This window comes from Zymoseptoria tritici, chromosome 8 (genome assembly GCF_000219625.1).
Source record: "Zymoseptoria tritici IPO323 chromosome 8, whole genome shotgun sequence".
Lineage (NCBI taxonomy): Eukaryota > Fungi > Ascomycota > Dothideomycetes > Mycosphaerellales > Mycosphaerellaceae > Zymoseptoria > Zymoseptoria tritici.
Window position 1 is genome coordinate 272973 of NC_018211.1, and position 24398 is coordinate 297370.

Sequence of the window (24398 nt, forward strand, 5' to 3'; positions counted from 1 at the left end):
TGTGCCATGTGCTGCTGCTGACAGATGGTGCCTGAACCAAGATCTCGATTCCCCGACCCACCTACAAGGGTAGAACTATTACGTATGAGATTTTCCGTCCGCCTTCCGCTTGGAGCCATCGCTCGACTTCCGCATGACCGCCGTCATCACCACGATTCACGACTGTCGGTGGAGGATGAGATGGACATCCAGGACGACGTTGATGGCGGAAATGGCAAGACGAGAGTACAAGAGGTAGGACAATCGACACTCTCCTCCACCGCAAAAACAACGAGTCCAGCACGATGAGAACCAACCGACATCCATCCCTCCGCAGTTTCGGGGGCCAAAGGCTCATGGCCGAGGAAATGCTCGATTCTGTCTCAGCACGTCACTTCGACTCGTCGGTCGCGTTGGTGTGGGCGGTGGATGAATGGAAGAGCGGCACCCGCCAACTGTAATAACAAAACTCTCCTCTTCTACTATTTCCCTCACATCTCAAAAAGAATCCACAATTTCAGATCCATCTCCACCGCTTTCTTTCCGCTGCACTTCCGCTGGTTTTTTGCATCACCCTTGTCTCAGGATTCAAGAACTGCTCCACATATCGCGCGAAGAAGAGGATTTTTCGGTCTTTCATGACTCCGTAGAAGACATTCGCATTTTCCTCCTCCGCTGCGACGGACGTTCTGCTCTCTGCGAAACCTCCACTTGACTCCCATTACATACTCATCTCCACCGCGAAAATGCCCGACCAACCCTCCACCAAAGAACAACTCCTAAACTGGGACATCGACCGCTACCTCAACCCCATAATCCCTCACAACCGCCTCTACATCCTCCCCAAACCCATCTCCCGCTGGCTCGGCCACCGCTCCACCCCCCAAAAGGACCCTGCAACAATCCTGCAATGGCCCGTCACCTTCCTCGCCACCATCGCCGGCCTTTGCCTCGTTGCCGGAATCGGACAATACGCCCCGGGAATCAAACAATGGAATCCCCCCGTCATCATCGCCTCCCTCGGCGCTTCCGCAGTCCTAGACTTCAACACCATCAAGTCTCCGCTCGCACAACCCCGCAACGCCGTGGTGGGCAACACCCTCTCCGCCATCATGGGCGTGTGCGCTGCGAAACTCTTCCAATTAAACTCCTCCTTCAACGACATCCAATGGGTCTCCGGCGCGGTGGGGTGTGCGATGGCATCGCTGGTCATGTCCGCGACCAACACGATACACCCTCCCGGTGGTGCGACGGCGGTGTTGGCGTCGACGCAGATGAATGCCATTGCGATGGGGTGGATGTTTGTTCCGATTGTGTTGTTGGATTCCGTGTTGATGCAGATTGTGGCGTTGATTTTTAATAATTGTTTTCGGCAGTATCCGGTTTATTGGTGGACGGGGAGTAAGGTGGGACGGCAGTTGAGGGAGGAGAGGGATGTTGAGGAGGGGAAGAAGCAGCAGGAGGAGGAGGAGAAGAAGAAGAAGAAGCAAGAAGAGGAGGAGGAGGAGAAGAAGGCGAGGAGGAATGGATCGCACTCGGATGCGAGCAGGTATGTTCTGACCACCACGAAATGCGCATGCTTCAAAATGACCTCTCATGCTAACACAACTCTTCACACAGCGACATCACCCTCCGCCGCGAAGCCACCCACCATCTCGAATACATCGACCATCTCCGCGAAGTGCAGGTCACGTCGCACACGATTCAACTGCCGAAGCACTTGCAGCTGACGGATCAGGAAACTTTGGTGTTGGAGAAGATTCAGAAGAAGATTCGGGCGCAAGTAGATCAACAGCAGCAGCAAGAAGGAGGAGGGAATTAGATGGATGTATAGGAGATAATGAAGATATGATATGATTTATGAGAAGATGATTGTGTGCTCTTTCGTGCATTGTAGTCGTTGCTGTCACACCTCATCTTGATCGTATCACCCTACGCACGCTCTGTGGCACTGTACACCCCTCTCTCGCCCTCGTCCCGCACGCTCTGCATTGTAGTCGTCCCCCGCGTCGAAGCCTCTACCTGTCCATTTCCATGCACCGGCTGTCCATATGCTCCTCAGTCGTCCTCACGCAGCCACCGTCTGCAAATACTCCTTCCTGAACGCATTCTTATCCGTCTCCTCCCCCCTCTGCAACGGCGTCCACTTCGGATCCTCCTTGAACAGCCTCATCGCCTTCGTATACTGCATTTCACACATTGTCAGCCTCCCGTACCCACACCTACCCACACCCATCTCGTCCACCATCCCGTAAGACCTCTGTACTACTCACATTATTCTCATCCGTCGTAAACCGATGATAAATCCCCGCCGGCATAATCATCAAATCCCCCTCCTCCAACCTCAATCGAATCCACTCATCCCCCTCACTCCTCACATCAAAATACCCTCCTCCCTTCAGAATATATCGAATCTCCTCATCTTCATGGAGATGTTCGTGGAAAAAGGACTTCACCTTCTCTTCGTAGTTGGGTAACAAGGAGGGGGAGATTTCGATGACGTCCCGGTTTTTGTAGGACCTGTGCGTGGCGATGGCGTCGACGGCGGCGAGGTCGTTGGGGAGGTGGTGGTGGATTATTCCGAGGGTGGAGAGTTTGGTGGGGGAGACGGGACGGAGGGAGTCGTGGGGGAGGCGTTGGTCGCCCGGGAGGTTGTCGTAGTAGTAGGCGCGCATTTTGTGGTGGTGTTCTCTCAGAGGGTTGTGGTGGTGGGTTGTTGTGGGAAGGAGGGAGAGAGTGTAAAGTGGTCGCAAAGGGTCCACGTTTTGGCGGGATGATCTTTTTGGAGGGAGATCACGTCATCCGGAGAGCTGGAGGGGGTTAGTCTCAGACGCTCAGACCACCTCGCGTATCAGGCCAATTAGGTGCAAGCACCTGGCCCTACTGTAGGTAGTCTAAGGGCCTAACTAGTGTTTTTTGGTAATAGAGTGTTAGCTTTATATGTAAATTACACTAACATAGAGTGTTAGCACCTAAACGCGTCTGTACGACTAACGGCGACGACAGCATTACTAGGTATTAAATCTGAAAATCCGGCTTAGTTATCTAATGCAGATTAACGTGCTCTACAACCTCCTGCTATTTGTTTTAACCTAACGCGTTAGACGAACGAAGAGTAGGCTTTCGCGTATCTTTAGTCTAACCGACGCGTTTGTATAGCGAGACGGTAATGCCTACTCCTCCTTTAGTTTTTATCTAATACTAACTAAAATTTGTCTATTAGATAGCTAGCCGTCCGCTCCCTAACTTAACTAAAGCCGATTTTAGGATGCCGCGCTATAAATCTCGTCTTTCTAGGTTTAATTCTAACCTAACCCGATCTTTCGCGACGAGTACCTCGAGTAGCTTTGGCGCTAGCGAGTCCGGACAAGTTAGCAATGCGTTAGATAAGGCGACTAATAAGGAGGATCGATCGGACGAGTCGTTTTCGCGCATAGAAATTACTACTTTTGCTAGCGTACCTAAGCGCATTCGGGTAGTCGACGACGACGACGACGACGATAGTAATAGTCTATCTAACGTCCTAAGTAACTTCGATAATAGCGAGGACCTCTAGGGTAGTCTGCAAAACCCTATAGAACCGTTAGTATTAGACATCGCCCTTTAGACGATTTTGTATAGGGGTAGTATAAAAGTATATTTTATTCGGCGGGAAGGATAGCTAGAGAAGATAGTATTAGCACTAACCGAAGAGATTCCGGTCGAAGAAGACGACGTATTAGTTAGGCGGCTACTAGAGCGGGTATTCTAGTCGGCGTAGAGGAATGCCTATAATATAGACGTAGTCGAAGCCGCTTAGGTCGGGGCCCCTAACGAATACTATATACCTTCTATTTCTCTACCTGCTAATATGCTAGACTAGCTAGTTGCAATAGCGCGCCGCCGCGCGTTCGATAAGGTATACTACTAGATTAACTATACTATCGAAACGCCCGTACTTCTAGACGGATAACAAGCTACAAGTATAGCAAAGTAGGTAAACATAACTAAGCGCGCGGTCCGTCTAATATATCCGTATTATACCCGAAAGCTACAAGTCCGTATGCTACGGCACCTACTCTTCGAGAAGAAAGACCTAGTCTAGATTGCGGCTACCTCGGCGGGCAAGAGTCTAGTATATTAGTTATAGGCGCTAATACGGAAGAAGATATCGATCTTAGTACTTCTACTTAATTAGATTAGTAAGGAACAGCTCGAGAAGATCGAGTGTCTAAAGGGAAAACTGTTAGTATTAAACTCGAACACTAAGGCGGAGCTTACTAACTAGTAGTAGAAGCTACTATATTCCGGGAAGTATACCTACCTAATGTTATTTCCTAAGATAGCGATGCAGTTGTAGTTTATAAAACTAATAGTTAAACCGGCGGTAAGGCAAAGGCTCGGCCTCTTTATATTAGACGAGTTCTACCTAGTTTACTAGTAGGGGATAGAGGGTAGAGGATTTTAGAAAGAATATACCTATCTAAAGAATCTTCGGTCTACCCTAACTAATCGTATTCGCTTCTTTAGTTGTTTAGCGACTCTCGAGCTAGATACCCTTGTTAAGTATCGGACGGCCTCCGGCTTTTACGACGATATAGTTGTCGTACGGGATTCGATTAACTAATCTAAGATATCTATACGATATTGCGCTATTCTAGATAGTATACTCGGGAACTATAAGATGCTTCGATATCTAACCGATCGCCTTACCGGAGCTAATAGCGTACCGAATCCCTAGTCGATTAAGAAAATAGTAGTATTTATCGATAGTCGCTTAGGTATCTATACCGCGGCGTCTAGCCTCCGGTCCTACCTATATGCCTAATTCTCTAGAAGCCTAACGATTAACTAGATCTATACTATAGTAAGAACCTACTACGGTAGGACGGCTAGGCGAACGTAGGCGAATGTAATTAAGGAGTTCTAGAAACTAGACTCGAAGATCCGGATCCTGTTCGCGACTAAGGCTCTTAGTCTAGGCGTCGACCTACCTAACATTAAACGGGTCGTTTAATACCGCCTTCCGTAGAACGCTAGCATACGGACTATTATGTAGCGAGCCGGGCGCGCTATACGTAATAGTAAGCGGTAGGGCACCGGAACTTTTACCTTCCTTTACGACTAATAGATCGTAGGCCCCTAGTCGCCGGCCCGACTAAACTAGACTCGTATAGTCCCGGATAGATTCTTAAACTCGGAGTAGGAGAAAGAGGCTAGTAATCTCGCCGATGCGCTATCTAACGCTAGATTAGATACTAACGAGCCGGCGCCTATCGGACTACCGTCGGCGGTACGTAAGAAGCCGAGGGCGAAACTAGGTCCTTAGTAGAAGCGCGACAACATAAACTATTCCGTATAGGAGTTTATAAACGCTAGACGTAATATAGATAGTCCAGTCGACTATCGTCGCGTCGCTACTTTAAAGCCCTTCGTAGAGCTACTGCCTAAAGGGCGTATCCGTAAGAACTATTACGATATCTACGACTAGGATATAATATTACCTACCGACCGCTTTTCCGAATAGATTCCGTCTTCGGCGGACCTAGATGCCGCCTATACTAGACGCCCGTACGAGAAGACGATCCGCGAGGGTCTAAACAAATAGGAGCCTAGCGTAGCCAAATTGTATTATAAAAAGGTACTATTCCCTAGTATGCCCGGTTCTCTTCTACCTTAGACGGTAATTGCGCATCTTGCTTCTATATTCGGCTTGCCTAGTACGAAGGGAGACGTAATAGCTCGCTAGGTCGAGCTAGCCTATTCTGCCGTAGACTTCCGACCGTCTCCTAAGCTTATAATTATACTAGTTTCGAAGCTATTAGTATTACTTAAGCTAGCGCAATCGGTCGAGGCCTAGGAATTGTAGGAGAGTTAGGAACGCGTCGGGGCGTATTATATTTGTACGTAGAAGCGCTATCTAAGTCTCGAACTCTCTATAAGTCCTAAGCGATCTCCTAGGTCCGCTTCGGACGATATAAGGGCTGCTAGTAAGCTAGACTATAAGCTTGCCGCTTAGTCCGTCTATAGTCCTTACGCTAGTCTAGTACGAGAGCCTAGCCCTCTAGTCGGTAAGCCGCCTACGCCTATCCCTAAAAGGCTAAAGGTTATATAGGCGCAATCTAGTAGAGCCGTCCTCCCTCCTAATCGCGCGCCTAGCTCTTCCGTCCGCCGTCCTACCCTGCCGCCTAGAGCGCATTCCGGAGTTTCTACCAGCTATCGAAAGGCTACGCCTAAAGCATCCGATAATAGAGTTCGTTCGGACGGCCGTCGTTTCGGCACTATATTAAATCCGAACTAGATTCGGCTAGCTAGACGTCGGTTAGCTTCTCCGGTGCCGGCTACGGTATCGCCCGAACCGATAATCGTAATAACGTCGCGCAGTCGGACGCGGGTAGCGAACGTAGTGCCCTAGAAGCATCGGTTTAGTTAGTAGGGTTTAGGTATCGATAGTGTCTATAAAGAGGTCGACTAGTTAAAGATGTAGACTGTTTTACTAAGGATTTTAGATTTTAGCGTATTATAATAATAGCCCCGCTCGAGCCCTTAATATCGCCTCGTTATCTCTCTCTACTAGTATATTATCCTTATATATATGTCTATAGTTATAGAAGCCTCGACTCTAGCCGCCCAAAGGGAGCGTCCGTAGTGTAAACGCAAATTACCTAAGCCGGCGCCTCTAGTCCGAACGCCCTCCTAGTCGACGTCGAATACTAGCGGGTCTAGATCGAGTAAAAGTCGGGATGCTAGTGTCCGGAGACTAAGAAATTATTACAGCGAAGGTAAGACGAAAAGAGAGAAGGTAGACCTCCTACTAGCCTAAATAAAGGAGTTAGGGATAACATTTAGGACCTTTGTAGAGCTGTATATCTTATATAAGAAGGGCGCCTCGTCGTCTAATTAGGCAGAGACGGCAGCTACTAGGACTAAGAGGTTAGCTAGTCTGTTATAGAAAGATTAGATATATATAAGAGTATCTAAGTATATACCTCCCGGTAAGTAGATAAACATAGAAGTAGTGTGCAACGAACTAGAGATGTTACGGGGGCGCTAGGTAAGGAGGTCCGGTGTATATACGAACATATACTTACGTTTTTAGGAGTTCGGGCAGTAGGACTAAAAGATGCCCGCAGAAGATCTAGATTATAAGGGTGCGGTTTAGTCGATAGGAGAGTACATACCGTTAATACAGGCACTCTTTAAGGGGATATTAGGTCTGCTACGGAAGGCTGTCCTAGCTAATTACATAATTAGGCGCGTAGGTCTAGTTGCTAGCTTACTCGGACGGACATAGTATCCGCGATACTATAGTTAGTTCCTAAACTAGCTAGGATTATATCTCCAGAGCTAGGGCGTAAAGCGGCGGGTAATCGCAGTGCTGTCCGGAATAGGTGTCTGCGCGTTACCGAAAAGCATATACCGCTACAATCGATAACTGCACTCCCTAGCGAAGGACCGTATTACCGGCTTTAGACGAGATTGCTATATACATAGTATCTACGATAACCTAGACATCTACTACAAAACCGGGGAGCATAGGCATAACCGTAAGGATAAACTAAAGCATGTTACGACTAGCATAGTACTTAAAAGTATCGAGGTGCCGCAGACTAGTCTAAAGTGGGAGTATTTTCGTAAGGATAAGCCTCTTTAGCTCGTAGACGTACTCGAAGGAGACGGCAATCGATACGACGCTATCTAGAAACAAATCTTACGTAGCCTTATTACCTCGGCTATCGTTAGATTATATCCTAACGTAGTCGCGTATTATTTAGGTGTCGATACTACTACCGATAACGATCCTCCGCGTCGCGGTAATCGAACAGGAGTGTCTAGCACTAACCCGGGCACTAGTAGGGAGACCGCTACATATAATAAGCATAGAAAGAGCAAGATCGACTAGGATAATGTCGCTAGCTTCCCTACATTTCCTATAATCGACTAGCTAGAGAAGTAGAAAAGCATAACGTACATATTAAATCTTATATTCGAACACGAGGGTACGACTAAAGGCATATATGCCGTAATCGAGAACATTCTCGAGCGCTAACTCGGATATAGAGACATATATAACGAGTTCTTATAGCACTAAGACGCACAATCCTCGAAGGCTAGAGGGGATACTATTTATAACTACTAAGGCGCTACTAGTAGCTAGCAAATCTACTACCGGAATCCTTATCCTGCCGCTAATAGCGACGCTACCTAAGACACAGAAGGTTATCCTATTAAACACTCCTAGCAACCCTATTAGTTATACCTAGCGACCTAGTCTACTATTTAACTATCCTAATAGTAGTATCCGGCAACCTAGTCTACTTTCTAGCTATCCTAATAGTAGTATCCGGCAACCTAGTCTACTTTCTAGCTATCCTAATAGCAGTATCCGGCAACCTAGTCTACTTTTTAGCTATTTTAACAGTAGTATCCGGCGACCTAGTCGACTTTCTAGCTATCCTAGCAGCAATATCCGGCAACCTAGTCTACTTTTTAGCTGTCTTAGAGTACGCCTATAACCTCCTAACTACTATATCCGGCGATATAGTCGACTTCTACGTCCGCCTAGAGCACCCCTACGACTTCCTAATAGCTATCCGCGGCAACGAGTAGTAGTTTTCTATACGGCAGACGCAATTCGTCGGCCCTACGTAGTTATAGTATACCTAGCGGACCCCTAAGGGCGCTTAGATAGTCGCCGGGTACAGTACTACACATTCTACGAACGCGGTTGCTAAGAGAGAAGCTAGAACACTATATATACAATCGGACGAATGTTATCTTCCTAATGTATAGCGACTAGTTATCGGTAAAGAACATCCGGATATACCTTAAGGAGGCTCGAGAGAACGACGACGTATTCGACAAGATATAATAGATACTACCGTTACTAGGTTTGTTCTACCTAAAGATATACCTTATCTAGGCAATTAAGAATAACTTTAATAGGCAGGAAGGCTATACTACTAAATCTTTATTAATAGTCTATCGAGGACTAATAGAAAGGAAGATATGCCCCTTATTCTATATACCCTATAGCTACCTAGAGCGTCTAACCTTAGACAGTTTTAATGCTAGAATACTCGCATTTATATACGAAGAGCTTAAGCTAGTCGTATATAGTCGGACAGCGATATCGACCTACATTCGCGCACTTACTCGCTAAGGGTTTACTAGTCTAATAGACAAGGTCTACGAGAAGGCCTTCTCGTATAAGGCCTACTTATTAGATGCGGACTACCTAGAGGGAGACACTATTAAGGCAAAGAACTCGTATTTATTAAAGAGGCATTAGTCGAAGAAGGCTAGTACGACTAATAAGGCTACCGCTATAGCCGACGGTAACGAAGAGCGCAGGAATTACATCCGATTCCTTTATGTCGTCGAGACGTATTAGATACTATCGCGAGCCGTAAAGTATGCGGATATCGGACTACTCCGCCGGGTAATTAACTAATGTATCTTAATCTTCTACGCTAGATTACACAAGAATTACGCATTTATTATGCTATAGATAAAGTAGTTAACGGACACTAAGACGTCTTATCCGATACTATAGCGGGCTATACTAGCTAACGGACTAGTAAACATAGCCGGTGCGGACGATAGTTAGTTCGAGATCGACAGGGCGAATAAGTTTCTTAACCGGTATCTAAAGACATTAATAGCTAGCTAGCGTAACAGCACGTTCGACGTCGAGAACTAACTAGAAGAAGCCGCGCTTTTAGCGACCTATACCGGCTACCTGCGAGAGGTTATCGAGGCTAGGTTCGGGGAGGTAACGAATACTAAGCATACCTTACTAAAGTTAGTCGAGGAGATATATATAGTTATAACGATTTGTTACTAGGAAACACTACTAACAAAGGCAGTCGATCTAGATGCGAATATAGTCCTCCCTTTTTACGCTATAGACTTGTATACTATAGGTGTTAAGAACCTAGTAACTAACGTAAAGGGTAGTAGTCGACTAGAGAGGTTTAATAAGAATGTAGTTATAAAGGACTCTTAGATTGTATAGGTAGACTAAGATCTAATCCTAGTAAATATAGAACTACCGGACCTAATAACGGATCCTTACCTCCGCTGCATAGTAGCGACAGATATTACTCCTAGACTAATAAGGACGCCTTAGGATCCTAACAGCGAAGACGAGGCAGGTAATGTTTACTTCGATAGCGACTAACCTTACTTGCTAACAGCTATGCTATTACCTGCCTCGCATATATATACGTTAGACGCCCTTAACATTATATTTAGGCACTTACTAACCGCCCTTTTAGGCATTAGCACGACTAATTTACGTGCAGACGCCCTTTACGAGACGTAGATTAGTTATGCACCTGTGTACGTACTACGTCGACGACGTTAATTATACAGCTCGCAGAGGTAGCAAGACGCCTACTTCTACCCGACTTTAGTTACTAAACTTCCTTCCTTCTTTATTAACCTTCTTATACTATCTAATTGCCCTTCTGTCCCTTTATTAACTATTACTTTATCTATCCTTTACTACACTACTCGTTATACTACTTATCTATCTTCGCTAACTACCTTGCGCTTTCGACAGACGGAGAATCTCGTCGGCAGACTATATTTAAGCGTAAGTTTCGCTACGCCTACAAAGATAGAGATTTACTAATACGTAAATAGTTTTACTATAGCACCTAGCGTACAGAAGAAGCTAGCCGACTAGGGTATCTCGGCGAAGGGTTAAGATATGCACGATATGTACGCCGAGTAGTTTTAGACGGAATAGTATAGCTAGGCAAAAGTTACGCTCTATAAGGGCAACATCGTTAAGTTCGTTTAAGGGCTTTACCGCGTAGTATATTAGAAATCCGGCTCGGTAATTAGGGACGTAAACAAGCGCGTAGGGCGCTAAGGGCGCATACATTCTAGTATTATAGAACTAGCAGACGATTCCCGAACTAGTCTATACGCGCTCGTATCTAGCAAGGAGATTCTAAGGCGCTTCGGCAATTAGATACGCACCTTCGTGCCTAGCACCTCCGCTACGAAGCTAGTAGCTATTCTAGCTACTTTCTAGATAGGCGGTGCTATTATGTCGGCTACTAAGACTTGTACGAAGTGCGGCCTAGCTAACGATCCGAATAGATTCGTAAACGACTATATCGTCTAGCTATACCCTATGTAGGAGAGGGCTAGGGATAGAGAGTTCCTCTTCTTAGGTGCCTATACTAACTGCCTGCTTTATAGCAATTATAACAAGTGTAGTCTAGCTACGAAGTATACGAAGGAAGCGACGCCGGACTATAAGGAGAGTAAGGAGGACGAAGAGACGGAGCGTCTTCCTAGCTTAGGAGACGCTTAAATAAAGATCTCCGACATGTTACTCTTTATAAGTATAGAGAATATCCCCGAGGTTGTAACGCACTATAGTAGCGGACGCGTCTTAGGCAAACATAAGAAGTATAGGTGCATTATAGTCCCGTTTAGATACGACGCTCGATTCGACGCGGAAGAGTATACCGACTACCTAAAACCCGCTCTAAAGGAAGCGTAGGGAGAGGTTAACAAAGTAATTAACTAAGACTACTCCCGTCGCGACCTTCTAGATCTAGATAGTCCTCCGGTAACGATAGCGCCGCCTTCTATCTAGCTAAAGACGCCTATATATAATAGGCGTATAAGTACTCGTTTAATAGGCGCTCTATAATCGGACGTAGAGATAGCAGACGCGCCTAAGGTTATAGGTCGTAGGACAACTCGCCGTACGAGTAATAAAGTGCGCAAGGACAAGGCGTAGTTAGCGGACGAGATTAGGGAGGAGCGGGAGGAGGCTGCCCGCGAAGAGGCTAGAATAAGGTCCTCTCGGAAGGAGAGGCCGGCGAAGAAGTAGACGCCTAAGGACACGCCTACGAAGTCCCGGCATAACGATCCGCATACTCTAATAGCTAACTCTACTAAGCGAAGTAGGAAGAAGTTATTTACCCTATTCGGATTCGACGTCTAGTAGGACAGCCCTTCTAGCGGAAGATACGTCTTAGAGGGCGGCGAACTAACCGGCATGTTCTTCTCGCCTAGATAGGTTAACCTAAGCCCGGGACGTAAGCGAAACGAAGGTTCGATTAACTTAGATAGACACGTCGTCCGAAGCATCTTTTCGTACTAGGACTAGAGTTACAGTAGCCGGATTCCTCCTAGCAGTAGGCTAAAGAAGTTAGACAGGCGTAGAGGCAAATAATTTAGAGGTAGCGAGCGCGAGCGTTAACTACATTTAACTAATTTTATAAGCATATTTGCAGCACTTAGGTAAGATACGATACGAGCATTCTTTATAGCTTACCTGTCTCTAGGATAGCCCTATAGGTGTTAGCTTTAGTGTTTATTTCGCGAGTCCCTTTTAATAGTAAAGTGTATAGAACCTTTAGTACTGCTATTAGTTACTTACCTGTCGTTAGGATAGCCCTATAGGCGATAGCTCGAGCGTTTAGTTAAGTAGATTTTAATTAAACCCTAAAAGCCTACTTATGTCTACTAGTTTCTTATTAAAAGTATTATATACCGTAACATAACCTAAGCTAGGCTACGACGACAACTTAGACATATTAACCTTCGCCTAACAGCCGATAGTAAGGGGGACGGGCCTAATATAAAGAACCGGACTAAGGAGTCTAACATAGCCTTTAGCCTCGGCGTAGTAGAGCGCCCGGCTACCTATGTAGCCCGCATAGTAATATAGTAATAGCAGAACCGACATAATACTAGCTAAATAGTCCTCGGCTAGCAAAACTTATTAATAACCTCGCTAGGTTACTTAAGAAATAGAGCATCTAGATAGGCGCACGTTATCCGACGTAAGACTATTACCTAGAGCCTCTAACAACGCAGACTTAGTAGTAGAACGACAAGTAGCAGAACGACAAGCAGCTAAACGGCAAGCAGCTAAACGGTAAGTAGCTAAACGGCAAGTAGCTAAAGTAGCATCGCCTAGAGCCCTAGGCTACAATTAATAGGCGGAGCGGCACGTAGTACATAGGTAGTTAGGTAGAGCATTAGCTACGATATTTGCGACCGGCGGACTAATAGCCAAACTACATATTAGTCGGATCGTCTGGCGAGATTATACAATAGCTAACATAGATTAAGGAAACAATCCGACATTACGTACGCGTAACACCCGCGCAGACCTATATATTTACTAGGTAAACAAGACGACGACGCGAAGACAAAACAGACGCGACAGGGCGAAGCATTCATCTCTCGGACATTAATAACGTTTAAATATATCGCATTAACATTAATAACGATCGCCTTCTACCGGTCTAGCCTAATTATCCTCTTCCGCATCTACTTATTAATTACTACCTATTTAGGTGCGTATCGAGCCTAACTAGTTGCTCGCAGCTATTAATATCTAAAGATTAGTATGTGCTAGCAATACGAAGAGACTATCGAGCGCAATCCTCGCAAAGGAACTCTCTAGAGAGTGCGCTAGCGCGTCCGACGCTAGATAGAGGTACTACTATCGAGTACCTTCCTAGACTACGAGTACGATAACGCATACGAGATAGTAGCTCCTCGCCCTAGGGGAACATACGGCAGCCGCGCAGGCGTCGGCGACAGGCGCAGCGCCGTACTAGAAGACATCCGCAACCGAAACCCGCTATCCTACTACGCTACTATAGCGTAGCTAGTACGCGAGACTACGAGCAGATACCTCGCGCCTAGGATTCCGTATTACGAACCGAAGCCTACGCATACTAGGAACATTTAGAAGAAGGCAGATACTATTTAGCTAGGCAGCTTAGTGTCGCAGAGGCCGGAGTATAGCGGAAATGCGCTAGACGGTAGTAGAGTTAGGTATAGAGAGAGACGAGAGCTAAGCGTTAGACGTTAGTTAGTTGCTGTACTACCGGCGGCTACTAGGCGTCGAGACCTAACCCCGAGTGCTAATATAAACGTCGCTTTAACCTCTTTAGGTCGCAGGTCTAGTATAGCTACCCGCGCTTAGTAGGAGGTAGAGGATAGAGCGGTTAGATAGTAGAAGAGGGAAGCCCTAATAGCACGCATAAACGCATAGGCTTAGTCGAGTACCCTACAGTATAACTAAGTATAAGTTATATAATAGCTACCTTCGCCGGATAGGTACAGACGACTAGTAGCGCAAAGGCGGGTAGAGGTAGTATTACATAAAGGGAGGATATAATACGTCTAGAGGTCTAGGAGCGGCTAGAGATTCCCTTTTAGGCGACTAAGGTGCGGCTATTACGATTAGGCGTAAACAAATTACATTAGATTAATTCTACAAGTTATACGAATCGTTTGCGGGTATTAGACAGGCGTTTAGACTAATATACAAGTTTTCAGATTTTAGCTAACTCTCTATTACCTAGTTCGGCTGTTGCGCTCTTAGACTATACAGGAAGGCGCCCCCGAAGGGGATTAGCGCCGCCAAGTATAGTCTGTGCGTCTGAGACTAGGAGGGGGTCAAATGAGATCGCGGTCACGGCTGCACGTGGACAACAATGAGTTGGCATGGCATTGGAAAAGCTTTTCGACCAGATTCACTTCACTTCAATTGCTGCTATTGTCCCTAAAAGGCAATACGGTTCTCAAAGGCACACGATACACGCCATGCACTCATATGTCCGTGCTCAACCTAGCGTCAGTGAGGTCACCTCCTTCTCCAGGTATACACCCTCCTCGCGTCATCATCTTCCACCCTCCAGCTCCACCGCGGGAACAGCAGGCCCTCCAAAATGACCACCCTCACACCCCTCCAATCCCGCTGGAAACATCTCTACCACACCCACCTCCCCGCTCTAGCCAAAACCCGCGCCCCAGCCCAACCCACCTGGCCCGTCTATCTTGACCATTGTTTCGCTCGCATCGTTCTCGACAATGCTGTCGGAAAGGACAAACCTTGGACGGAAGTTGTCAAGGCGCCGGCGATTAAGAACATGACTGAGGCGCAGCTGGGGGATGCGATTCGGTTGGCGGAGGAGGTTGTTAGTGGTGAGGCGGATTTGGTGGAGTTGGATGAGAGGAGTTTGCGATTGAGGGGGAAGAAGGGGAAGAAGAGGAAGGGGAGTGTTGGGGAGGAGGGGGAGGGGAGGGGGAAGAAGGGGAAAGTGGAGGATGGCGAAACGGCTTCGGCGAGTCAGAAGGCAGCGATCAAGAAGGAAAGCAAAGTCGAAGACGAGGAAAAGCCTCCATCGAGTCTGAAGGAAAGCAAAGTAGAGGATGAGGAGAAACCACCAGCAACCAAGAAACCACGCCCATCGAAGAAGAATGAGACCATTTCCTCCTACTTCCTCCCCTCACCAACCTCGCCCTCCAAAAAAGACCCATCAAAACCCTCTCCCAAAACCTCAATCCCTCCCGCCGTATCGCGCCCGGAAACACAATCCGACCTCGCCCACCACCTCCACCGCATCCAGTCCTCCTCCACCCTAACCCCCTTCCGCAAACAAACCCTCTCTCTCCTCCTCCAAATCCCGCCCGGCCAATACAGCACTTACGGCGCCCTCGCCGCCCACATCTCCGCCACCTCGCACAAGACCTGCGCGCGAGCGGTGGGTTCGAGTATGCGCAACAACCCTTTCGCGCCGGAGGTTCCGTGCCATCGCATCCTGGCGGGAGACGGGAGTTTGGGTGGTTTTGGAGGCGATTGGGGCGAGGAAGGGAGACATGCGGGGGAGAAGAGGAGGCTGTTGAGGGAGGAGGGGGTGAGGTTTGATGAGAAGGGAAAGGTGAAGGGGCCGGTTTTTCGGGATTTCAAATGAACAAAGTCCGATGACCTTGATTCTGGATTCGAGAATCGCTACCTACTGTTGCTATGCTGACGCTCACCGGCACAAATGACATGGCGCCTCAACTTCAGTATGAGCAGAGCCGCATCTCGCCTGATCTCGCTCCGCTGCACTCCACGACTCGCTTTCTCGCGTATGCACTGCACGTTCATGCTGTTGTGATTGGACTTAAGCTGAGTGGAAGAAGACCTCTAATTGGCAGGTATATATTGTTATGTAGAGAGAATCTTAAGTATGAGATTCTTACTTTAGCTATCTGTGTGTAGGAATGCCTTAGCACTAGTTACGTGCACTTTACTAATAGTTAGTCTAATAATCTACAACACTCCCCTATTAGCAGCTGCATTATTACGAGCTGTCTGTTACCTAAATATAGCAGGTATTTACCTACTACGTAGCTAATGCTCGGCTTTAGCTTGTTAAAAAGCATCTTCTTCTAGCTTTTTTATTCCTCTACTTTATAATCTACACCTCTTATCTATTTAGCTAATTTATCCGCTAATCTATTATCTATCCCTTATAGCTATTAATAATATAATCTATATTACTAGCTATAGCTTCTAGAAGAAGAGTAGCTTTCTCTATCCCTAGGAAAACCTTCTAGCAAGTTATTAATAAAGTAAGAGCTATTAGTAGTAGAGATCTCCTATAGATCTACAAAGATAGTTCTATAGTATATTAGACTATGCATTAACTTATTAAAGGAAAGATAAATAGATACTATAATAGAGTAAATGTTAGGGCTTAGGGTCCCTTCTTTTTTATAGCTTACTTTAATAGGTTTATAGCTAAGCTTAATAAGGATCTCCTTACTATAGACCTTATTAATATAGTAATAGAGGAGCTGTATAACTTAAGGGAGTAGGCCTTCCTAGTAGAAAACTACCCTAGTCTAATAACTCCTAATCCTTAGGGATTTGTATTATACTATAACTAGACTCCTCTTAACTAAATGTTAAGCTCTAATAAGGCAGAGATAAAGTAGTAGTTAGTAGCATAGTATCCTATATATGTTCTCCTTAAAATCCCTTCTTCCTTAATAGAAACTAATATTCTCCTAGGCTTTAAGTTAAGATTCTAGGGGAATTAGCTTAGTCTTTTAGTAGTAGTTTTAGGGGGGGTAGGCTATAAGTTCTAGGACATACTCTAATACTTTTAGGTTTTTATAGAAAAGTTTTCCTTTAGCTAGGTGTTTTTCTTATAGTTTCTTAGATGCTTTTGTAGAGGTGTGTAGTTGCCTCCTTTCCTTTATATAGATAAGAATAAAATAAGTATTCTAAGTATTATACTTCTTAGTTTTGTAATAAATAAAATAGTATAATTCTAGGGAGGGAATCCTTCTTAGGTAGGAATGCAGGTATTAAGGCATAAATTTAAGAGCAATTTCCCTCTTCTTATTAAGGGCTAGTTGGTCTAGTAGTATAATTTCTAATTTCTAACTATAAATTAGAAGGTTACAGGTTCAATTCCTGTATTAGCCTCTCTTATGTGTCTATATTAGCTGCCTAACATAGACATATAAGTATCTTTTTGCTAGATTTATAGATCTATATATTAGAGGATAGTATTTAGGGATTTTAGTTTTGTTAGACAGTCTGCAAGCTGCATATCTGTCCTTATAAACTCTACCTTAATACTCCCCTTGTTATATTGTTCTCTGTAGTAATAGTTCCTAAGAGAGATATGTCTTAATCTTTTAGAGTTAGCATAGTTTTCTATAAGGCTAATAGCTAATTAATTGTCTACTTTAATAAGGATAGTAGAAATGCTTTTAGCCTAGGTAAAGGGCTAGAGCTTATTAATAAGATTCCTTACCTAATTTACTTCTCTTATTGCCTTAGTAAGAGAGAGGTACTCTGCCTTAGTGCTAGATAGTACTACTTCTTTCTATAGTTAAGATCTCTAGATAACTAGGCCTCCTACAATTTTAAAGAGCATTCCTAAGGTAGACCTAGATATGCTAGGATTACTAGCAAAGTTAGAGTCTAAGAATGCTTTAATCTAAATTTGCTCCTTAGTTTTCCTGTATATAAGGCACTTGTTAATTATGCCTGCAACATATCTCTAGATATGTTTAGCTGCCTAAATATGCAAAGGTCCTAGGTTCTAAAGGAACCTTATATAGTAGTTAATAGCAAAACTAATATCTAGTCTAGTATAGTTTAACAGATGTTGTAGTTCCCTAATAATCTTATTAAAGAGATTATAGTCCTTCTTTGTTCCCTTATCCTAGAGGGGTTTAAGGAGGGTATTAAGGGGGTACTTAACACTCTTTGTATTGCTAAGACTATGTTCTTAAAGTTTGTCTCTAAAATAGTATTCCTAAGAGACAGACATAGAGCTATCTTTCCCTTCCTTTAGGTAAAGTCTAAGAAAGATATTAGTATTAATAACCTTAATTATATACTTCTGCTCTAATCCCTTAATTAGCTTGTTAATCTTATAGTCTAACTATCTAAAGATCTAGAAGTTATCTATATAAAGGAGAATAAGGATGCCTTTCCCTTAAAAGAGGCAAGTATCGCTAATAGTTCTTATTAGACTAAGCTTTTAAAGAGTGTCTATAGCATTATAGTGCTAGAGAGCAGCTACCTGCTTAAGCCTATATAGTCCTTTCTTAATATATATAATATACTTGTAGGCATCTTTCTTAAAGAGATAAGCTCCCTCTAGTAGCTTAATAAAGATCTGCTTATCTAGGTTTAGATTTAGGAATGTAGTCTTAATATTAACTTGTCTCCTCTTCTAGCTAAAGTTAACTAAGAGGGACAGAAGTATTCTCCCTATTATAGCTCTTAGGGTAGGAGCAAAGGTATTAATATAGTTAAGTCCCTTCCTTTATGTAAATCCCCTAGCTATCTATCTAGCCTTGTACTTCTCTACAGTTCTATCTAGGAGCACCTTAATCTTAAAGACTTATTTCCCTATAAGAGGGACTCTCCCCTTAGGGAGAGTGCTAATAAGTTTCTATTTAAGGCATCCTATAGACTTAAGTAACTTAGCTTCCTTAATAATAGCTTTCTCCTATTCCTTATAGTTAGATCTAGAGAGAGCTTCCTTAACTATTTTAGGATTAGACAGATTAAGATTTGTTACTTTAAGTCCTATCTTCTAAATCTTACTATAGTCTTTTCTTATAACTAATCTTCTACTTCTTAAGAGTCTAAATGTGCCTAAGCTTTTAGGACTTACTTTATTACCTAATTTCTTAAGTCTTTTAGGGCTTCTCCTTACTTTCCTCTTTCTTGTAATATAAATGTCTAGGAAGGGAGTTATAGTATAATCTTAAAGGTCTTCCCTTTTAGGGTAATTCTCTACTAATGCTTAATATTATAGCTATGTTAATAAGGCATTAGCCTACTCCTAGAATCCTTTAGGACTTCCTTAGAATCCCTTAGGACTTCCTGTTTCCTTAGAAATATGCTCCCCTTAAGCTAGCTAGGAGGCTTCTTTATACTTAGTAGCCTCTAGCTAATTAGGCTTAAACTACTTATGTTAGTTATCCTAGGACTATATATCCTAACCTAATGTTTGCTCCTCCTAAGATGTTAAAAGGGAGGCTTAGTTTCTCTTTCTTTATATAGTATTAAATATGTTCTCTACTTCTTAAAGATAAGAAGTAGTAAGAGGTTAGGCATCTTGCCCTTAGGCATCCTAGCCCTAATCTTAATCCTTAGTGTAGATAGTATAGACTTCCTGTTCTATAGTAATAGATTGTATTAGTTATAGGAAACTCTCCCCCTAGAAGTCTAGGGTAGTAGGTATTACGCTATATACCTCGTCCTTATTATATGTTATATAAGGAGAGGTTACAATCTTGTGCTAAAACCTAGTAAGGGCAGATAGTTTAAACTTCTAAACTATATAGTTAGTTAAAGTGTTCTCCTAGAATCCTAGATTCTAGTATTTCTCTGCTCTAGGATAGAACTTCTATAAATTAGGTCTCCCCTAATTATACAGATATGCTCTATATCTAAATCTCCTAACCTTTGTTAGATTAATATATAGAGTTCTAGTATTAAGATCTTAATTAAATTCCTAAAGAGGAATCTTATTAGTTAATAAGCATACTAGCCTGTTAGTAAGGAAGATTGCATATATAACTGCAAAACTCTAGAGAGGGAGAGGTAGGCTAGAGTTAATTATTATTGCTCTTGCCTTGTTAAGGATAACCTTATTAGATAATTCTGTAATTCTATTCTACTTAGGAGTATAAGGAGCTAAGAAATCCTATCTTAGTCCCTTATTCTCTATAAATGTAATTAGATTATTATTATTAAACTCTCCTCCTCTATCTAAGAACTAGATCTTAACTATCTTTTTGTACTAGTTAAATATCTTAGTAGTCTATTTCTTAATAATTTGTGCAGCTTGTAATTTAAACTTGCAGAAGATAGCTTATCTCCTTTTTAACTTTGTATTAGTAATTATAAGGATGTACTTGCATCTAAAGATATCTAGTAGAAAGATTAGTCCTATAATATTAATATAGACCTTATCTAATAAGAATTAAGGTATTAGTCTTAGAGTTTTTAATACTACTCTCTATAACCTTACAAGCTTGCATAGCTTATAGTGCTTAAGTATAGATATATTAATCTGCTTAAGTCCTTAGACTTAAGCCTTTATTATACTAAGAATCTTATTCCCTACATAGCCTAGTCTCTAGTACTATCTTGTTATATTAGCCTTAGGTATAGTAAAGGCTAGATAGGATATATTCCTATTAGTTATAGAAGCAACTTTAGTACTCCCCTTAGGGAGAGAGATAGTTGCATTCTAAAGGATTAGAACATTATAAGTAGACTAAACCTTGCCTATCTTCTTATTATTCCTTAGAATATATAAAGATAGCCTATCTAGGTAGACCTTGCACTTTAGCTAAAGAGTCTCTACTAAGATAAGGTTGTAATTAGAGTTAGGAGAGTATAATACATCTTATAAGGTAATGTTTAACTTATTCCCCTTATACTTTATTATAATCCTTATACTTTCTAAGTATGTAACTATGCTTTATCTAATAGCTTAAGAGAACCTAATTAGGGTTTCTAGGGGTTTAAGGTCTAAGAACTAGGACTTGTTATTAAAGAAGTAGTATAATATACTAGAATCCTAGATAATAGTATTACTCCTTTATATTCTAGCGGCAGTAATTGCTACTCCTATAAATAAGCTGTCTAAATTAGAGCCTAAGCCTATATTAGAAGAGGAGATAGGCTTAATTGCTATCGCACCCTTTCCTTCCTTCTTATTATATCTCTTATTCTTATCTTAGGACTTCTTCTTATCCTTATTAGATCCTTCTTTTCCTCTATATACCTAGGACTTTAGGGCCTTGTTAGGGTGCTTCTTAAAGTAATCTGCATTTATATAGATATAATAGGTACACTTAGTATACTAATTATTATCTACTGCAGCACCCCTAAATCCTCCTACTATCCTCTATATCTATAGAGGAGGTTCCTTAATTAATAAGGTAATTAGCTCTTTAAGAGTTATGTTCTTAATATAATAGGATTGTCTCTAGCTTTTTAGGTATTCTAGATAGTAAAGGCCCTAAATAAAGAATAGCCTAATCTGCTTATTACTAAAGGTAAGCTTTAAGACTAGAATGTTCTTAGACCTAGAGTATTATTCTATTATAGAGATGTACTTGTAATACTACTTTTAGAAGTCCTTATAGTACTTCTAAGTGTTTGTTCCTTAGATCTTAATATTGTTAATTCTAAGAATCCTTAGGCTGTTATAAATGTTTATAGTTATAATAGGCCTATAGGTAGCTATAATAGTATTATATAGTTCCTTAGCTATCTTCTCTATATCCTTAAAGTTAGGCCTTAGAGATTAGTTAATCCTTTTGCTAATAATCCCGTATGCAATTAAGTTATGCTTATACTAGACTTAGAGAGGAGTTAGTCTTAGTCTACTAGTTAGAATAGGTTCTGTTACTAAAGTATCCCCTCCTTCTTTTTAGGAAGGAGTTAGAGCCTAGGAGGATAAAGTAGTACTCTCCTTAGTTAGTAGAGAGGGATATTTAACTTTAATTCCTAGCTTTAGTTAGGCAGGGTACTAGGGAATGTTATAAAAGATATAGCCTAATACCTCCTTATCTATAAGGGCTGCTTTAAGCATCCTTAACTAGTCTAAGAAGTTACTTCCCTTTCTTAGGACTTTATTCTCCTTCGTAGTCTTAAACTTATTAGCCTGCATTGCGGCTGTTATTATAACTAGCTCTTTCTCGGCTCGCTAGTTAACTGTCTAAATAGTATATAGTAAGGTTCTAGTAGCTGCGCTTAGAACAGATAATTCTTCCTTAAGTATGTAGTAGTTATACCGGGCTTATAACCTGTTATAATTAGACTTAAGCTAAGTAGAAGAAGACCTTTAATTAGCAGGTATATATTATTATGTAGAGAGAATCTTAAGTGTAAGATTCTTACTTTAGCTATCTGTGTGTAGGAATGCCTTAGCACTAGTTACGTGCACTTTACTAATAGTCAGTCTAATGATCCACAACACATGCAGCACCCTGGTCCGATTAGGCTGACATGCATCTGATGGGTTTCGACTTATGCCACCCCACGCTTCCACAGTCTGCCTTTTGGCGATCTTGCTGCTGCGAGTCGCTGCGTCGCTGATTGGCCAATTTGTCGCAAGACGTGGTGGGAAAGCTTGCCGGAGCTTGGTGTCATGTGCTCTCCTCGCTTGGGTCTTCCACACGCTGGCCAATGTACCGCTGTACATGAATTGTACCAGCAGGTTCCGACTGGCGTCGTCCACGTCGGAAATCGAAGAGATTCTCAGAGTTGGATTTCACATCATCGCCTCGATTCAGTCATCCGCATTTGCTCTCACTGCATTGAGTTCTCCGACTGGCTGGACCTTCGCCAGACACGGTCGGAAGGATCTGGAAAGCGCAGAGGCTTCTTCATGTCATGTGGGTGAACTTCGCCACTCTGTATGTATCTGCAGCCGATCGGAACGCTCCGAAGACGCAAGTGGCGGATCGCGTGGGCCGGGAGCCTCATAAACACTTCGTGCAGAGAGGCAAAAACATCCTCGCATTTATACCGCAATGACAGCGCTTTGCCCATCCCCAACAGCAGGCATTCCCAAACGGCCCATTCAAGTCCACTTGAATGTGTGATCTTGATGGACGTATGTGACTTTCTCAGCGAGACCGAGGCGCGAGGCATGCTTCTTGCATCGTAAGCTGCAACTGCCTTCTCCAACATGGCGTACGTGCAGAGACATTCAGCGAGGTCCCACCCATCTTGAAGTGCGAGATTCGCGCCACTCCCAGCGAAAGGACTTACTGCGTGGTTGCTGTCACCAATAAAAATGATTCCCGTGGGCACGCCGTTCGCGATGCCATGTGCAAATGGCTGCTTGTCCATGGCGTTGAAGACCATTACTGTGTCCTTATCGCTGTTTTTCAGAAGCGTTTGGAAGGGCTCTTGGAAAGGTTTGCCTCTTTCTGCAGCTTCTTGGAGAAGCTTCGCGGACGCCTCAGGCGTGAGAGGCTGTCGACATTCTTCACGCGGAGCCTCCGACAGGTAACTCAAGCTCCAGTTTGCGGTGCCTTCACCCATCGAAGATGCGAACAACGCCACGCCGGACCCGCTCGGAACGATACCCCAATCACGACTGACGGGTTTCGGTAGAGGTCCAGGAAAGTTGGAGACCGCAGCTATCGACACCGGTCCTGCGAAGTTCAGGCAATCATCCGGCCTAATACAAGCACGTATCCTGCTGTTGGCTCCATCTGCAACCACAAGTACATCGCACTCCTCCTCCGAACCATCGCTCAGCACCACTCGCGTGCGACCCTCGGATGTCGGCACAGCGGATATGCACGAGACCTCCCACACGACTTCTGCACCCTGCTGAGCTGCGTTTAAGAGTTGTTCTCTTAGCTTCACTCTAGCGATTCGCAAAGATACTTGTGGTCCATTCTTGCAAGACGCTCTTCGAAGTTTCGCGAATCGGCGCCAGTCCAGAGACCAAAGTCCAGAGTAACCGTGTTCGTCGCTATCCCGGGTGATGCTATCATCGAGGATTTGTGACCACAGTCCCATGTGCTGCAATGCCTGTTTGCCGCCGATCAACTTGCCGCTTCGGATGCCGATCGAATAGCCATCACTTCTTGCGTTTGACGCCTCGCTTCCTCTCTCGTAAATCACCACTTGTGGAGGCTTGCCCATGTCGACGGTCCATAGGGACTTTAGCGATACAGCGAACGCAAGTCCGGCAATTCCTGCTCCTGCAATGATCACTTTCCTGCCAGCGAGGCATGATGCGTTCGATGGTTGTGCTCTGGCTGTCATGCTGGCGGACAATGATCCTCGCCAGACTCCCTTCTCGGCGCCGTGAACGGACGGAGACTCCACACAGTGCTATATGACCAGGAGGAGCTCGATCCTGCAGCAGCGACCTGGACACCACTTTTTCGGAGTTCTGAGCACTGTGTGAGGTTTGAGCCAGTCACGATTGGCGTCCGGCGGTAGAGGTGTGAGATCCGCGACATGGGCACTTGGCGGCTCTTGCACGCCCGTCGATCCCGCCTGCACCCTGCTCAATCGAGGTAAGACTTCCTTCTTCCGAACAACAACACCCCAAAACATCAAACATCTTATCAGAAGTTCAATGCTAAATGCTGAAGAA

At 43.9% G+C, this 24398-nt stretch overlaps 4 protein-coding genes across 4 annotated transcripts; 3 read left to right on the forward strand and 1 right to left on the reverse strand.

Annotated features, from left to right (window-relative positions):
• Positions 1-725: 725 nt before the first annotated feature.
• MYCGRDRAFT_110329 (uncharacterized protein) lies at positions 726-1801 on the forward strand (the record flags this gene model as incomplete). Its single annotated transcript, XM_003849849.1, has 2 exons — positions 726-1528; positions 1600-1801. The coding sequence occupies 2 exons, from the start codon at positions 726-728 to the stop codon at positions 1799-1801; spliced, it is 1005 nt and encodes a 334-aa protein (XP_003849897.1).
• Positions 1802-14681: 12880 nt separating this feature from the next.
• On the forward strand, positions 14682-15217 carry MYCGRDRAFT_94925 (uncharacterized protein; the record flags this gene model as incomplete). Its single annotated transcript, XM_003849850.1, has 2 exons — positions 14682-15141; positions 15192-15217. The coding sequence occupies 2 exons, from the start codon at positions 14682-14684 to the stop codon at positions 15215-15217; spliced, it is 486 nt and encodes a 161-aa protein (XP_003849898.1).
• Positions 15218-15251: 34 nt separating this feature from the next.
• MYCGRDRAFT_29061 (uncharacterized protein) lies at positions 15252-15701 on the forward strand (the record flags this gene model as incomplete). The annotated part of the gene is made up of 1 exon (XM_003849851.1): positions 15252-15701. A coding segment is annotated over one exon (450 nt), but the record flags the coding sequence as incomplete, so codon positions are not given.
• A 6583-nt stretch (positions 15702-22284) lies between these two features.
• Positions 22285-24174, reverse strand: MYCGRDRAFT_74399 (uncharacterized protein; the record flags this gene model as incomplete). Its single annotated transcript, XM_003850470.1, has 1 exon — positions 22285-24174. One exon carries the CDS (start codon positions 24059-24061, stop codon positions 22586-22588), a length of 1476 nt encoding a protein of 491 aa, XP_003850518.1.
• Positions 24175-24398: the final 224 nt, after the last annotated feature.